The sequence below is a fragment of the Neovison vison genome, chromosome 11 (assembly GCF_020171115.1).
Source record: "Neovison vison isolate M4711 chromosome 11, ASM_NN_V1, whole genome shotgun sequence".
In the NCBI taxonomy this organism is placed as follows: Eukaryota; Metazoa; Chordata; class Mammalia; order Carnivora; family Mustelidae; genus Neogale; species Neogale vison.
In genome coordinates this window covers 32,888,275-32,905,993 of record NC_058101.1, presented here as the reverse complement: position 1 = coordinate 32,905,993, position 17,719 = coordinate 32,888,275, and the positions used below count along the sequence as shown (strand labels likewise).

At 39.8% G+C, this 17,719-nt stretch overlaps 1 protein-coding gene across 4 annotated transcripts in view; it reads right to left on the bottom strand.

The window, feature by feature from the left end:
- Window positions 1-17,719, bottom strand: part of ATP8A1 (ATPase phospholipid transporting 8A1) — a 231,171-nt gene that overhangs the window by 165,445 nt on the left and 48,007 nt on the right. For all 4 annotated transcript variants that reach the window (XM_044224040.1, XM_044224041.1, XM_044224043.1 and 1 more), the window contains exon 6: window positions 3,532-3,572. In XM_044224040.1, coding sequence (XP_044079975.1) covers window positions 3,532-3,572 — 41 coding nt within the window. The remainder of the gene's footprint in view (window positions 1-3,531; window positions 3,573-17,719) is intronic.

Here is a 17,719-nt window from a genome sequence, read left to right as displayed (position 1 = left end):
AAAGAAAAGACTTGCCCCACATTCTGGCTAACCCAACAAGCAAGTCTGCTTTCACGTCTGTCCGCTTAGTGTCCAGGAAACCATTTGTACGTAGTTGATGTCTTAGTATACATGGCTCTGTTCTTTTCACCTATGATTATATTTTATGACACAGGAACCTTCATATGTCTTGCTAGCTGCTGGTAATTCACTGCTTGGCAGAGATACTCAATGCATATTTACTGAATGAATGGTATAAAATTTTTCTCTGATGCCATAGTATTTGAAATTATAGCTTTAATGTGTCACAAAATATGCCAGAATGTAGAATGTCATCCTTTAAAAAATGCTTTCCCTATTGTTGGATATCCACATAGGCTAACTTTTCATTATTAAAAATAAAATTACAGTAGACATTCTTGTACATGTATAGGTTTTCCCCCTTACATTATGACTATCTTCTTGGGATAAATTCCCAGAATCCCATTTTTATGGTTTTCAGGATGATGACCTAAACTGCTAATTCACATTAGTATGTGAATGAAATAGTTCATAAAGCAAAAAATCCTCAAGTAAAGAATAAATATAGCCAATGAGACATCAATATTGTTTAAATTTGCCACTTTCATTACTAGGTGGAGTATTATACTGAGTCTGGCTGCTTATTATGTATCTTCTTGCTTACTGCCAACTTTTATTTCCTATTTATATGACAGCAGTTTCAGTCTTTTGTTATACTTGGTACAACTATTTTCCATATGTTGCCTACTTACTAGCGGTAGTTTCTATTGTGTATTTGTTTTAAATTTTATATGCTCAAATTCCAGAGACCGTGAGATCTTCCTCTTCTCCAAATATTTATTAAAGTTCTTATTCTGTTTGTAGGTTTTTCAAAAACAATGTTTTAACATTTAACTTAAGCCAGTTGGAATTTATTTTAGCATGGGATGTGAGTTAGATATACACTGTATTATTTCCTGAAACTACAAATCTGTGATCCCAACATCATTTATTAAATAATTCTTTAATCAATGATTTTCTCTCTTTTATCACATATTAAATGGGTTTTATGTCAGAGCATCCTAGTCCCTTTTCTCTATTTTTGGAGAAAATATTTTTTCATTCTATTTTTACTCTGTTCATCCATGCCTATTTTTGTAATAGATCCACACAATTTTAATAACTTTTGCTCTCCATTTTATTCATCCCTGCACACAGTTCATTTTTCCGAAATAGTCTGTGTTCTCAATTGTTTATTTTTGAAATTAAGATAAATAATTTAGTCAACTCTTGAGGAAAAAATAATAATTTCTCTGGGATTATATTATATCACTACTTTGGAACAATTGGTGTTTTTAGTTTTTCTGGGAGTAAGGCATATTTGCCCACTTATGTGAATCTTTTTTTTTTTTTCTTTAAAGATTTTATTTATTTATTTGACAGAGAAAGATTACAAGTAGGCAGAGAGGCAGGCAGAGAGAGAGAGGAGGAAGCAGGCTCCCTGCGGAGCAGAGAGCCCGACGTGGGACTCGATCCCAGGACCCTGAGATCATGACCTGAGCCGAAGGCAGCGGCTTAACCCACTGAGCCACCCAGGTAGTTTTGATGTTTTCTTGACAAAGGTCATGTATGTATTTTAAATTTATCTCTAAGCATCACCATGCAATGAAGATTGAGATCTCTCATTTGTATTTTTCTAACTTGATATTGCCTGCAAAGAATGCTATTAATTTTTGAATATTTATCTTGAATTCATCATTGAACCAACTTTTATTATTCTACTTAATTAAGTATCTAATTCCAGTTGTTAAGTAACATCAGCTCATTTTGGTTGGGTGACTTTTGGTAGCACTTTAAATTTTTTCCCTCTGCCTCTCAAAGTGGGATGCCCAGGTAAGGTATGGCATTGATCTTCAAGACCACTGAGAATACTAGCATTATGGGTAATCATGGACTGGTAATAATTTTTGTCTATGAAAAGTTGGAAGAGTTACAATAATCCACTCGGTCTTGAAATAATGAAAAAAAAAGACATTAGAAAAATCAGATGTTCTAACAAGAGGGAAATAGAGAGAGAGAACGAATGAGCAGTAAGGAAGGGCAAAGGCAAAGGGAAAGACAGTCTCCCCGCTGAGTGGAGAGCCGGATGCAGGGCTCCATCCCAGGACCCGGGGTTCATGACCTGAGCCAAAGGCAGGCACTTAACTGACTGAGCGACCCAGGCACTCCCTAACAAATTAATTTAAGAGCGAAGTTTTGGATGCTTATCTTCTGACTTTATGACTGCTTATTTTCTGAACAAGCACTCTGGGTAGATGGTAAGAGACTGTTACATCAGTTTATTAGGATATGTGTTTATGCTAATTACTCAAACAATCCTAGTCAATGAAATACATTTACAATACAATTCGCCGTACTTGATTATATCCTACCAGTCTTCTAAAATGTTTAAATCCACAAGAGCCAAAGAAGAGCATAAAGGAAACCTCTTTTGAGATAGCTTTTTGAGCTTTCTCATTTTTTACCTTGCTTCTCTGACAGGAGACTATCACAGAAATAGGGAAAGCACAATCAAGGTATTTTCCTCCTTGTTACTTTTATGTCAAAGATCAGAGAGAGAGAGTCGTAAGTTTCCAAATATACAGAAAGGGAGATGTCAATCTCTATTTTGGCCATTGATTTAAAATCAATAAAAACGCAATTAACTGAGAGGGAATCCTATACCTGCAGGGATACAAGGTAACTACGAACATCACAAGGCAGTATTAAGGGCATAGCCTTTAACCTGCTAGGAAATACTGGAGGGCAAGTATGCTGTCTGTATCACACCTTCACTGTGCCCAGCAATCTCAGAAAACAAAATCCCTCAGGGAGAGTGGACTTGCCTCCAAAAGTCTCACCAAGTTAAAAATATTCGCTTGTGAATGACCAGAGCTAATGGTCTTCCAGGACTTAAAGAGAACTAGTAACAGTGGCTTACCTTTTGAAACTGAGGTCTGAAAAGCACCTAGATAATAACACTTATACAATTATGACTCAGTTCACTAACCATGGTACACATCCTGTGAGCATATTAACCTCTTGATATTATGAAACCGATTTCCAGCTCATTAGAAAATAATGTTTACTTAGTAAGCTTCTTTTTAAAAAGGAATCATGAAGGTGTAGCCATAATACATGAATTTGAAATCAAATTTGCAAATGAAATTTCAGAACTCTGATTTTTTTTAACTTGGACAGCACATGATTAAAGCAAAAAGTTTCAACACAAAAAAATTCATGGTTAAATGAAATCTATAAAAACAGTACTCAAATTTATCCTATGAAAAACAGAGAGTTCCAAATATTATTTTTTAAGTCTTTCTAGTAAATTGCAGAATTACTAAATGGAAGTGACTAATTGGAATTCTCCATGTATGTTTACAATATTAATTACTAAAGAGCTTTCATATTAGAATTCTTGACATTTGTTTATATTATATACAAAAATCACATCTATTAGAGTACACATCTATGCAATTCTTCTAGAACAAAATAAAAATCAATGCATACCTTTTCCCAGTGCACAATTTCCCAAGCACCATTTCTCAAAACTGGAAAAAGAAAAGGTGACATTTTTAAAAACATTTTACTACTTCCCAAAAGCCTGCCTCTGAGGAAATGATCATTTTAAATGGATAGCCTCAAAGAAATTAACTAGCAGCAATTTTTACAGGTTTAAAAATTACTTATGACAGCAAAGATGTATAAAATTATACAAAGTATTAGAAAAACCAGTGCACATTTTAGATCCCACAATGGAACTTTACTAGTGGACGGTAATCTCATTGGTGATACCAGGGCTTTCTTCAGTACATAGAATTACAGGCCACAGCTGGAGGAAAGAGCCACAAAAATGATGTGAAAAGGGAGTGACAAGCTTAAAAACTATTTCAGAAGTCGTAACAGTAGCAATTTTTTTTAAAGGATTTACAAGCACAAGAGAAATAGATTTCAAATTGGTTAGCAAGAATTTAACACATAAACAGATAAGGAATCTGCATCTTTATCTTTAGAATAGTGTAAAATTGCGGAAGTTTCCATATTTGGTTTATGGAGAAGAAATGAAAGAAGAGAATACTATTAAATTAGGATAGAGGGGTCTTTTATTACTGTTTTATTACTGTGTCACAGCAGTCAAATTTTTCAGTATACCTTTCTTCCTTCCCTACTAGGTGTATGTGGCATAATATTAACTATACCAATAGACACTAAAAGATAAAATAAAACAAACAAACAAACAAACAAACAAAAACATGAGGTAGAGCACTTAGTACTTAAGAAAAGGAATAAGTCAAGGTTGGTCCACAAATTAACCTGATATAAATTTCCTGAAGACAAAGCTAGGATTTGCTCTGTTTAATACTACATCCCCTGGAAACAGCACGGTCCCTGGCACAAAGTAGTACTTTAGGTACTACTTTGTACACAAAGTAGTTGTACAGTAAATATTTGCAGGATGAATAATTTATACGTATAAAACATTAGATTTAGTTTCTTTTGATATTAGAAAAGTTGAAGCCTGAACCCTCTGAAGTAAATCATGATGATAATTATCTCCAAATGTTAAATAGCTAATCTAACATTAATGACACCAGTCTTGTGGTCAGTATTATAAATTATTTTAATGTAAATGCAATCTATTTGTGTTTCAAACTTCTTGAGTACAGGGCTCTGTCTTATTCATCTTCTCATAGAAATTCAATATCAAAACTCCTAGCACAGAAGACACTCCAATGCTTGTTAACCAAATGAATAAGTGCAATAAGGAATATCCTACAGTGTGTTTTGGTGAATAAATTTCATTAAGTTAAAAAATAATAATTCCAAGTTGAAGTGCTAACACTAAAATATTTCCAATACAGTATCTATACCTATAACTTTTACTTTAAAGTTTACAATTTTTACAGTATCATACAGTTATGGGTCAAGGATTGGAACCACAGGCATCTAAAAGTGACCAGTATATTCTAATACACAAAACTGAAATCCCTACAGCATTTACCAGACTGATCTCAGGAATAAACCTGCTCCTTGATGTTGTTTCCTGAGCATAAGATCAGGGCATGAGAAAAAGAGTAAAAGAACCTTGGGGTTTAGATGTCGCCTGCTGCTGCTTAGCAGTGGCTTCCTCAAAATTAGTTGTGTTCAAGAATAAAGAATAAATGAGAGCACTCTGCCCTTTAACAGCTTACCCCAGAAGCTACGGTAGGGTCAGTACTCAACAAAGACAGCTAGCCAAATGCTGCTCTGTCTGACCCTAACCAAGATGCACTGACACTGTCAATAATGGTGCTAAACTTGGCAGCACTTTATTTTTATTTTTTAGGAAAATCTAATTAGTTTATTTTTGGGTAATTTTTATTTTTTCATTATTTATTTATTTAATTTCCCTATTTGCCCTCTTATTATTTTTTTAAAGATTTTACTTATTTATTTGACAGACAGAGATCACAAGTAGGCAGAGAGGCAGTCAGAGAGAGAGGGGGAAGAAGGCCCCCCCACACTTGAGCAGAGAGCCTGATGCGGGGCTCGATCCCAGGACCCTGGGATCATGACCCAAGCCGAAGGCAGGGGCTTTAACCCACTGAGCCACCCAGGCGCCCCTGCCCTTTTATTTTTATTTTATTTTCTCAATGTTCCAAGATTCATTGTTTATGCACCACAACCAGTGCTCCATGCAATATGTGCCCTCCTTAATACCTACCACCAGGCTCACCCCACACCCCTCCCTCCCTCCCGTCCAAAACCTTCAGTTTGTTTCTCAGAGTCCACAGTCTTTCATGCTTTGTCTCCCCCTCTGATTTCCCCCAATTCACTTTTCCTTTCCTTCTAATGTTGTCCATGTTATTCCTTATGCTCCACAAGTAAGTGAAACTATATGATAATTGACTTTCTCTGCTTATTTCACTCAGCATAATCTCTTCCAGTCCCGTCCATGTTGATACAAAATTTGGGTATTCATCCTTTCTGATGGAGGCATAATACTCCATAGTGTATATCGACCACATCTTCCTTATCCATTTGTCCATTGAAGGGCATCTTGGCTCTTTTCCACAGTTTGGCGATTGTGGCCATTGCTGCTATGAACACTGGGGTAGAGATGGTCCTTCTTTTCACTACATCTGTATCTTTGGGGTAAATACCCAGTAGGACCTTGCAGCACTATAAATCAGAAAAATTTAAACAGTAGGTAGAGCCCTTCACTGCCATTTATTTTTTTCTGATTCTATCTCATATTAGTACACACGCCCCCAACTGAAATACTTAAGTTTTTGAAAACTCAGTTGTCCAATATTTCTACAACTGAGATGTGGCATGAAAACAAAGACATCAGCTTATCTGGAAAGCTCAGCAGGTCCATCAATTCCCACCCGTGCCCAGACCAGGGGGGTGGCTGCCTCTTTCCAGGGGCTCACCATTCTATTACTGTGTTCACGGCTTCCTGTGACTTCAGTCCCGGGCTGCTTCCCTTATTTAGGGCAACTGTCTAGCTCACGCTTACGAGGTTTTCTTTTGTTGACTGAGGTGTAACAAAATGTACAGTTCTTAAGTCTTGAAAACTGTAAACACTTGTGAATCTACCACTCACAATGAGATATAAAACTCTGGAAAGACCCCTTATGCTCCTTTAAAATCCATCCCTCCATCTTCAGAGGCAAATATAAATTAGTCACCATAGATCAGTCTTGCATTTCATATACATTGACTCATACCATATGCATCTGAGATTCTGTTTGTATGTAAGTGATGAATCACTAAATTCTACATCTGAGACTAATATACTGAATGTTAATTGGAATTTAAATTAAAATTTGAGGAAAATAATACATGTATTTCTCAAAGTGAAAAAAAAAGACTTGACTTTTCCCAATTACATTAACATGGTGCTATAGTAAATAGATTTCTAGACTCTGTATTTTACTGATCAATTTGCATATCTTCACATCAATATACCCCATCTTGATTATTCTAACTTTATGGTAAGTTTTGAAACTAGGTAAATCGTCCACTCTGTTCTTTTTATTTTTATTTATTTATTTATTTTTTAAAGATTTTATTTATTCATTTGACAGACAGAGATCACAAGTAGGCAGAGAGGCAGGCACAGAGAGAGAGGGAGGAAGCAGGCTCCCTGCGGAGCAGACAGCCCGACCTCGGGGTTCGATCCCAAGACCCCGGGATCATGACCTGAGCTGAAGGCAGAGGCTTTAACCCACTGAGCCACCCAGATGCCCCTCACTTTGTTCTTTTTAAATACTGTTTGGCTACTCTAAGTTCTTTGCATTTCCATATTAATTTTAGAGTCAAATCATTAATTTTGGGGATTTGAGGATTCCTGGGATTTTGATTTTGAGTGAGTCTTTCAACTCAGGGACAAAACTGTATCACTGCATTTATTTACATCTCCATTAACTTCTCTCAGATACGTTTTGCAGTTTACAGTGTATTGGTCTTTCATTAGATTTACTTACTGATATTTGGTAAACTTTTCTTATACTGTAAGTGGTATTTTTACTCCATTTTGTACTGGCCATTGGTAATATACAGAAATGAATTAAACTTTCATACAATGACCCTGTCTTCTTATAAATTTGTTGAATTCATGTATTAGTTTGGGTAGGGTTTTCTTGTTTTTATAACAATCTTTCTAAGAAACTTAACTTCCTTTCACTAACGATGCCATACTGTGATCTGGGGTGGTTTGATTATGGTCATATGCCTCACTGTTCATTTCTTTGCTTTTTAAACTCTTCTGCCAAAAAAAATTTTTGAAAATCATGAATAATTTTTTAAAGATTGTATTTATTTGTGAGAGAGAGCATGCACAGGGGCAGGGGGAATGACAGAGAGAGAGGGAGAGAAGCAGACTCCTCACTGAGCAGGGAGCCCCACGTGGGGCTTGATCCCAGGACCCTGGGACCATGACCTGAGCCAAAGGCAGACGCTTAATGGACTGAGCCACCCAGGCGCCCCAGAAAATCAGGAAAAATTTTTACTACTAAAAATTTCCTGTTGATTTCCTGCCCTAAGGATCTCAAATTCTGCCAAGTTGTATCTCCTCCACCACCGCCATCACCAACACTCCTACTTCAAGCAACCATCGTGTCCCAGCTGGCTTGACCATCAGTTTCCCACATTTACTCTTGATCTTTTTCAAATTGAGTTTCTACAAGTATAGCTCCAGTGACTCCACATAATGCTTTTACATATAATGTACAACTGTGGATTATAATGTGTCAGTCCACACATCCTTACATATATTCCTATACAAGGTTAGGTCACTCCTTGATCAAAACTATTCAACTGTCTCCTCCTGGCTCCTGAAGTAAGTCAAAGCACCTCGAAGACCTTTGATCAGCAGCTCCTGCCTACTCTCTGCTATTACCTCCTGCCTCTCCCCCTAAATCCTACCCATATCTCTGTGTGAAAGCAACATGCTCTTTCCTGTCTCAAAACTGCATGTTTCCATGACTGGAACACTCTTTTCTTCCATCCTCATCTAAGTAACTCCTACTTAAACTCTAGACCTTCAGCTTTCAGGGGACATATTGTGAAGCCCACTCCTTTCCCACTACCCTCAAGTCTAAATAAGCTTATTGCACTTTTCCCTTCAGAGCACTTGAGGCAGTTTTACTATATACTATACAGTCTGGAGCAGGAGATAGCCCTTACATAAAGGGCTATGTAAGGTCTATCTTGTGCCCCAGACTGTAAGATCTGTGACAATGGGAACATTCTCTATTCTAGTCACTGCCCAATTCCCAGTGTACCAACACAGTGATGCAAAGGTGCTCAGTGAGTCCTTGCTGGATGGAAAACTGGATCCACTGGTGTGTTTGGGAGATCATATGAAACCGCAAGAATAGTTACACAGACTTACTAAAGATATAACTCTGCCTCCCAGTAGGTCCTATGTTAAGAATACATGCACACAGTGTCTTTTTTTTTTTAAATAGCTATTTAGAAAAACATGTTGGCAATTCCTCAGAAAGTTAAGCACTGAGCTACCATGACCCAGAAAATCCATATCTAAGTATATATCTGAGAGAACTAAAAACATATGTCCATATAAGAACTCGTACACAAATGTTTATTGTAGCATTATTCACAATAGCCAAAAGGTAGAAACCACCCAAATGTCCGTCAATTCATGAATGGTTAAATAAAATGGGGTATATCCAAATGATGGAATATTATTCAGTCATAAAAAAGAATGAAATGCTGATAGGTGCTACAACATGAATGAATCCTTGGGGTATGTTAAGTGAAAAGAATCGGACAACAAAGGCCACACATTATGTGATCCCATTTGTATAAAATATCCAGAATAGACAAATCCATAGATATAGAATATAGATTAATGGATGTCAGGAGCTTGTGGAAGAGGGGTGTGGGGATTGAATGCTTACATATACGTGTCTCTCTGGGTTGATGAAAATATTCTGGAATCAGCAGTGATGGGTCTATAACTTTGTGACTACACGAAACATCGAAATATATCCTTGAAAATAATGAATTTATGGCATTTGCATTATAACTCAATAAAAACTGTACCTAAAAAGATGCCAATGAACTACTTAAACATTTGCTTAAAACGGACTCAGTTTTGTAAGTTCCTAAAATGGTTCCAGTGGGAGCCGTTGGAAATGTTTATGTAACCATCAGATGCACTAACATGAGTATCCTATGATGTCAGTTCCAGTCCACAGCTTCTAGATCTGTAATCCCAACCAGCCCTCCCGGGGCACCTGGGTGGCTCAGTCAGTTAAACTCTGGCCTCTTGTTCTTAGCTCAGGTCACATCCTCAGGATCCTGGGATTGAGCCTCCTACCTCATGGTTTCTGCGCTCAGCAGGGAGTCTGCTTGAAGATTCTCTCTCTGTCCCTGCCCCCATTGATGCTCTCTCTCTAACATACATAAATCAATCTTCAAAAAAGAAAATAATGAACTCGCCCTCCTTGAAATGCTGCCGCTTTGCAGATGTTTGTTAGTTCATATCTAAAAATAGCCAGAACCACTGTCCTGGGTCCCCCCTGAACAGGACGGAGGTGACCTAACAGGCTTGCCAAACTGCGCAGCCCACGCCAGGGAGTCCCTGCTCAGTAACAGAGGTGGAAACCCGGGGAACCTTCTGCAGTACCATGGAAAACAATCCTTCAGATCTGCCTCATGTCTCCATTTTCCCTCCCTGCTGCTCCTTTCCCCTCAACATTGCTCCCATCACTTTTTTGAAGATTTTATTGACTTACCTGAGAGAGAAAGAGAGAGCACGCACAGGCAGCAGAGCAGCAGGCAGAAGGAGAAGCAGGCTGGCGCGCAGGAAACCCCAGGATGCGTACCCAACTGAACCACCCAGGTGCCACCACCATTTCTTCCTGTACATTTGAACCGACTTTTCTGCACTTCCCTCTCTCTCAGTTCACCTGCCCTCCTGTATCACCTCTAGGGGTAGAGGCTCTCTGCTTCCACCCAAACGTTTCCTGAAAATTCACTTTTGAAGAGATACAAGGGAACTGTGGCTTGCTGAAAAATTTACATGACCAAGAAACTTTTATTTTTTTTTTTAAGATTTTATATATTTATTTGAGAGAGAGGGGGACAGATAGTGATGGCGAGGGAGAGCATAAGCAGAGAGGAGAGAGAGAAGAGGCTCCCACTGTCCAGGGAGCCCAATGCAGGGTTCGATCCCAGGACTCTGAGATGATGACCTGAGCTGAAGGCAGACGCTTAACCGACTGAGCCACCCGGGCGCCCCTCATTCTAGTTTCTTAACGTGAGGAATACTAAGTGGTGCATCCTCACAAACCCTTCTCTAGACAAACATGAACATAGGGACTTTTGTTTTCTTTCCTCTACAAATTTACTCCTCTTCAGCTTGGTTTTCCACTTAACATGTCATAGATGTTCTCATGACAAAGCAGAGATGACCCAGTTTAGAAAAAAAAACCCACTATAGGGACCATCCATTACAATGAGTCAGATAACCGAAGAGTTTCATAAAATTCTATAGGACAGACCCAGAAAAAGTGTCATCAAGACAGAGGATATGATCCAGCGGAAAACGGATAGCATGGTGGTCCGAGAAACTTTCAGGCACAGTTCCCTGGGACATACATGTTCCCTGGGACATTTCGTCACATTCGCCTAGGACATGTATTTCGAATCTCCAAGATATGTTCGATAAATCTCAATTTCAAGGAAGCCTGGGGAAAAGTTTCCAAGGGGTCGTTTATAGCCCCAGTTAGCCAAGGCAGACTATGTAACAGTTTATACCAAGTGAGCCATCAATAGATACAAATACACAACCCTTAATCTAAGCAGAGAAGCTGGTCTTGGGTGCCACCAGGGGGAGTTTCAAACCCTAGACAGCACATTACAAATCACCAGCTGGTCTATCTTGTTCCGCTCTTGGCCCTGGGAAATCCCTGAGATAAGCACACAGCTATTCCAGTCCGGCTGTGAACGAACTGTTTTACACAAAAACTGTTATCAGAACGTGTTTGACTATCTTCCGATTAATGGGAATTCTGACTTCCTTTTTTTTTTCTACCACCTCAAACGACACTGAAATATATTTCTATGGCTGTATTCTATAGGACAAGATCCTTAAAGGGGCGTGGCTGGTTCTAGGGCATTTGTGTTTGAACTTTTAACAGATATGACCGGATTACTTCCCTAAGAATCATCTGCAGTCCATGCTCTCACTAGCCATGTATGAAGTTCCACTGACTATAAGCCCAGACGAACACACATTGTTATGAGTCACTTCACTTGACTTTTGTCCATCGGATGGGTCCTGATTTACTCTGAAGGTTACAGTGGCCTGGACTGATCAAAGTAGAAATTACCTTTATGTCTCTACTCTGAGTTAGAATCCTATCCAAGTACAGTAACATTTCTTTGAATGTACCAGATTCTCGCAGCTCACCTGGTAGTCTAGGGACCCCAGCCAGCATCAGCATCACCTGGAGACTTATAAGAACTAAGAAAAGGTTTTTAACCTCCTCTCTCTTTTTTTCTTTTGTTCTTGAAATATAAAACTAGAACCCATCAATAAAGACTAGAAGCGTGTAACTTCTTCAGACTGGAGGCCAAACCCATTTTAGGACAGAGAATTCTGTCCTAAATTCTGTCCTTCACCAGAGAATTCTGGTAAAGTTAAAAACCAGCTCACAACATAAAAAAGGTTTCTGTGTACAAAATCAAGGCTTGAATAGTGGCCAAGGATAAAAGTCAATCACATAATTCACAGTTGTCTTTACTTCGGAAGTAGTTCCTAAACATCCAACCACAGAACAATTAAAATAAGCCATATCACATGTATTATGCTGGTGACTGAAATAGCAACACAGTTATTTTTAATCCCTGACCTCCTCTGACCCAGCTCCAACCAGCTTAAGAGGAAGCAAGAAATTATGCCACATCCTTTTCAGAGCTTTTAGCTTCCTTGGGCCAAAGGTACACTTACTTTACACCTCTAGAGTATCAGAGTTCAAGAGGTGCTCTGTGGAGATGATTGATGATGCCTGCTTTGGCAGAATTAGGAGAATGGCCTGTCTGTCCTACGGTGCTTGAACAGCTCTTTCTTTTAAATGTGAAAAACTCCTCTTCTGTGGTTCCAGCCAAAACCACCTGCTACGGTTGTCACCCAGTTAATTAGTCTGGCAGTATGCAGAGAAGAACTCAGACTTTAAACAAATACCTCAAATGTCACCTGATTTTACTTAGCAGGATACTACTGAACAGCTTTGTTGTAATGGGTTTCTTTTTGAAATGAAAACATTCTGTTAGAGTCCCTTGGGAGTTCCCTAATCAAAGGCCCTGGAGAAACCGGCAGTCTCTCAGGACGCAATCAGACGTCGCACAGGTACAGATAATCACTTCAAGTCTAATACCAGCTTCTCAGAGAGAAGCTGTCACCCCTGCAAATGAAACAGTCCACCCCTGAGGCTATTCCTGAAAGAATCACTGGGCTGCCATTCCTGGGCAAACATGCCTCTTCTTCAAGTCGGTAACAAGAGGCAAGTTCTCCAGAAGGATGATGGGCACTCCTGATGTCACGGAGGACAGAGAAACCACAGCAAAGGTGGTACACTCCAGCTCCTACCTGGCTGTAAGCATTGAAGGGGAGCTGTAGTGCACTGAGGAGGGCAGGGCACAGCTGAGACCCTGGCTTTGAAGGAAAGAAAGCCAGAATACCATATTAAAGCATCAATTCATTCACTATGTAGACCCTGGCATTCTAAAGACAATTGTAAGGCAGAAACCTCTTTGTGGCAAGCATTGAGGTTGCACAAAACTCTTCTCCATGAATTTGCATATACAAGTCAAGTTAAATAACCATCTGCTTAGAGTCTATCAGCAAAAAAGAAGGATGGAACTTTCTGAATACTGCTCTTGTCCATATTCTATATGCGGCTTTTCAATTAGTTGATACTATTTCTATCACCAAATTTATGAGACTTAACAATGCACCAGCCTCACTAGCAGCATCAGCATCACTGAGAGTTTCTTAGGAATAAAATTCTAGCAGGGCGCCTGGGGGGCTCAGTCAGTTAAGCATCTATCCTTTGGCTCAGGTCATGACCCCAGGGTCCTGGGATCAAGCCCCATGTCTGGCTCCCCACTTAGAGGGGAGTATGCTTCTCTGTCTCCCTCTGCCCCTGTTCCTGTGTTCCCCTTGCTCTCGCTCAAATAAATAAATAAAATCTAAAAAAAAAAAAAAAAATGAATGAATCCTGGGACCCTAGGGAAGCCTATAGAAACTCTATGGGTGCGTCCAGAAAGCTGTTTTTGAACGAGTGACTCATAAAAACAAAATATGGTGAGATGACATGATCAGGGCAAAAGAGTCAGCAATCTCCTTTTCTCAAAACGTTTCTTCTCAACCCTGCTCCCAGAGTCATGAATCATTTGCTTTTTTTTTTTTTTTTTTTAAATCACTTAATCGAACAGTTCCTTGAAAGAAAGATCTCCCCGCGTTGCGTCAGCAGTAAATAATTCCACTGTTCTCGAAACGGGGCTTTGGTTCCTACAGTTTTGCTGGGGCTCCGCAGCTTAGAGCTGGAGATCCTGTGAAGAATCGTGACTTCTTAAATGCTGGACGCAGTGGGTGTCCCAGTCTAATTTGCCAGCATTTGGTGCTTGACAAGATTCTCTCGCCTTTGCCTGAGTCTAGTTGGATCTGTCTGCTGTGGGTTTTTCTTCGCCTTCCCATCATCACCGCCCTAGCCCCCCTCCCTGGTTAATCAAAAGTCAATCTCTCTGCTCCTCACACCCCCCTCTCTCCACGCAGCTGTCAAATTCTTCTTCCAAAAGTACAACTAGGAACGTAGCCATACTCTCCACTAATTCCTTCCAACGTTTCTACCCTGGTTTTCAAAAGCATCCAAAAAAGGACCCTAACTTGCCTTCCCACCCCTGCCTCCATTGCTCTGTGACAGGTATCTTATGTTCTGGCCAAAATAGACTATTTGCTGTTCCCAGGATACATCTCTGCCTTTCCACCTCCTCCTGAATCACCCACTGCTACCATCCCAATAGCTCTGTTTACTGAAAAGCCCACTCATCCTTCACAAACCTCGAAAATGACATTTTGGAATTCCTGCCGCTCTCGTTTGGCCCCTTCTAGTTGTTCTAGCAACTAGAATGATATGCATCATAGAATTAGTGACCATCTTCCCTCTCCGCGAGATCCTAATTTCATGGAGAACAAGAACACAGCCTGGTTTCTTTTTGCGTTTTTCTGTACTGGGTCTTTCGCAGAGTAGATGTTCAGTGAGGACTCACTCAAGTGAGACAGCTAACGCTCAGAGACCCACCTGATTTTCCTTTCTTACTTTAACAATGGCCCTAAATTTCCTCAGTGCCTGTCTGCTCCTCAGTGGGCAACTTTTATTTACGGGCCAAATGAAAGACAATCTGGGCTTCTCTTTCCCCTCAGATAAATGTGGGTTCTCTCTCCAGAGCTACTGTTGAAAATACCTAACCAGTTCAATTTACGCACCCTAAGATCTTCGCAATTATTTGACAATATTAACGAACTTATAAGGGGCTAAAACATGATTTAGGCCATACATGTGCTCAATTTTTAAGCCTCGTGTTTCAGATCATGCAAACAATATTCCGTAAGAGCTACTTATAGGTAAGACGATGCCCACGTGGCAGAGTGTCTACTTGGGTCTACAGGATGGCTCTGATATGGGGCTACCTCCAGGGAGACACCAAGGCAGTGGCTCAGCTTTTCCAACAAGCAGGAACCTGGTGTGACCGTAAGTCCCTTAGCATGGAATGAACTCCTCCAGAGGGATTCAGCCTGTGAGTAGGTCACTTCATGCTTATCATCCGTCCACCCAGGCCAAATGCACACCCTTCTCACAAAGAGCTTTGACGGGGCACTGGTTTCCGGGGGCAGGACGGTGATTCTGTGCCCCGCAGAGAAGCAGCCTCCTGGTGGCTATCGGCACCCACCCCCTCACTTCCACTTCTGAGAAGGGTGAGGTAGCTCCAAGGCAGGAAGACAGAGCTAAAGATAAGATCTGAGATTTTCAGCTACATGCCTAGTTGCTGAGGTCCTTTTCTCAATTAAAACAGAGAAAAACAACTTTATTAAAAACTGACTCTAATGTCTGCTACAAAATAAAACCAGGTGTGAAACAGACCAACTAATAATTAATGGTGGTCCTTGTTCAACTACAGCATCAAATCAGGTGACTGATGAGTTACCGGGAACCACAGGTTACCTCCCATCTAGTCTCACTGGTGGAATGTATATACATCATCCTTCAGGGAAGAGATCCAAACCAGGGATTTTTTTTTTTAACTTATTTATTTGACAGAGAGAGATCACAAGTAGGCAGACAGGCAGGCAGAGAGAGAGGAGGAAGCAGGCTCCCTGCCAAGCAGAGAGCCCGATGTGGGGCTCGATCTTGGGACCCTGGGATCATGACCTGAGCCGAAGGCAGAGGCATTAACCACTGACCCACCCAGGTGCCCCCAAACCCGGGATTTTTTTTTTTTTTTTTAAAGCAAATCTATTCCATTAGGGGGCGGGGTTTTTTTGTTTTTTTTTTTTTATTTTAATTTTTAAGATCCTCAATATCTTCTTCAGTCTGCACCTGAGGCCCATCTTTTCCCAGGTTTCTGTACTGTGATTTTATGTGAAACTACCTTCTACTTGAAATATTGGCACACTAGGCACAATAGCTTACTTCAAGGAAAAAAATAATGTAAATATGGGTTTACAATTGAAAAAGAACTAGCTCAACCACTATCATAAAATCAGAGATTGTCTTCAATTTACATATTAGAATGATAATAATGAATTTACAATTTGCAAATTCCTGCAGAGCTAAATGTGGCAAAACAACCCAGATGAGAGATAGAGACTGCCCCCAGTGTGTGTGTAGACACGTGCAGAGCGGTAAATCAAATACTTTTAGTTCAAATATTGAGGAAGAAATCAAAGAAAATGAAGGTTAGTTTAGATGCACAGAGAACCAGGGCATTCTGAATTTGGCAGTGCTCTGGAGCTTTCAGTAACGGAAGTGATAAGTGGACACAGTACTGTGTTCATAGAAGGCAAGGCGATGATATCACTTCAGCAGCGAAGGTAAAAAGACAGCAAAAGCTTCCATTGCATTAGCATTTCATCAGTGTCTGCAGATCAGTCTCGGACACAGTGTTTTGAAACACTGCCTTTTGTCTTGTTTGTACCCCAGATAATGAATGTTCAAGAAGGCTCCTTTCATTTCTAGTCTCTTCTTGCTTTTCTGTCTGCATTCGAGTTTCTCTGTGGTAAGAGGTCCGTCCACCCATACAGGCCTCTGGGCTAAGAGGTTTGGGGAGTACAAAGATGAGTATGAGGGCACACCTATGTAGTCCACGCACACCATCACATGAGAAAAACACGGGGGCCCAGAGAAGCAATCACAGCTCATTGGGAGGCGTGAACCACAATCCTCAAAGGTTCCCTCATACTCCCTGGGCTTCTGACCATCAGTTTGCTCTCCCTCAGCAGGTAGGTCCTCAGAGAGCAATATATAGTTTTGCATTGTAAGCCCACTGAACCGTCTACCTAGGCAACTTCTCTGTCTCTAGGACAAGAAATGGCTTGTTCCCCTAAGTGCTGATGATAGGCACAAAAGGTAAAGTTTATGAAGTTGTGAGTTAGGTCCCAAATCCATAATTGCATTGATGAAATTGCATAATGATGAAAATGAGGCATCAGATAGTCTACAGTCAAGTGGATGAAAATGTTATAAATGAAATTATGAATTTATATTTTTGAACTCATTAGGGAGTGACAAAAAAGAGTCACTCTAGTGCTTCGATGTAAAATGAGGAGACAAATACTAATTTCTCTAAGGAAAGAGGATTAATATTTGAATCTGACAGAAAGGTATCCTCTCACATATATTATATGGTCTTGGTAAACATTTATAAAATGAAAATTTAAGTTAAATCCTTCAAATGCCTGCCAAAAGATGAATTATCTGTCAAAAAATATCCCCCCCTTCCCACTCCTACACCCATTCTTGTCTCAATTCAGGAAAGCAAATTGAATTTCATTCTGGTCTAATGACAACAGATGGCTTTAGTATTAAGCAATTTCAGTTATCTTACAGCAAACAGTATCCTACTCAAAACAATTCTGTTATCTCTTATTAAGTGCAAAACAAAAAGATAACCAACATTC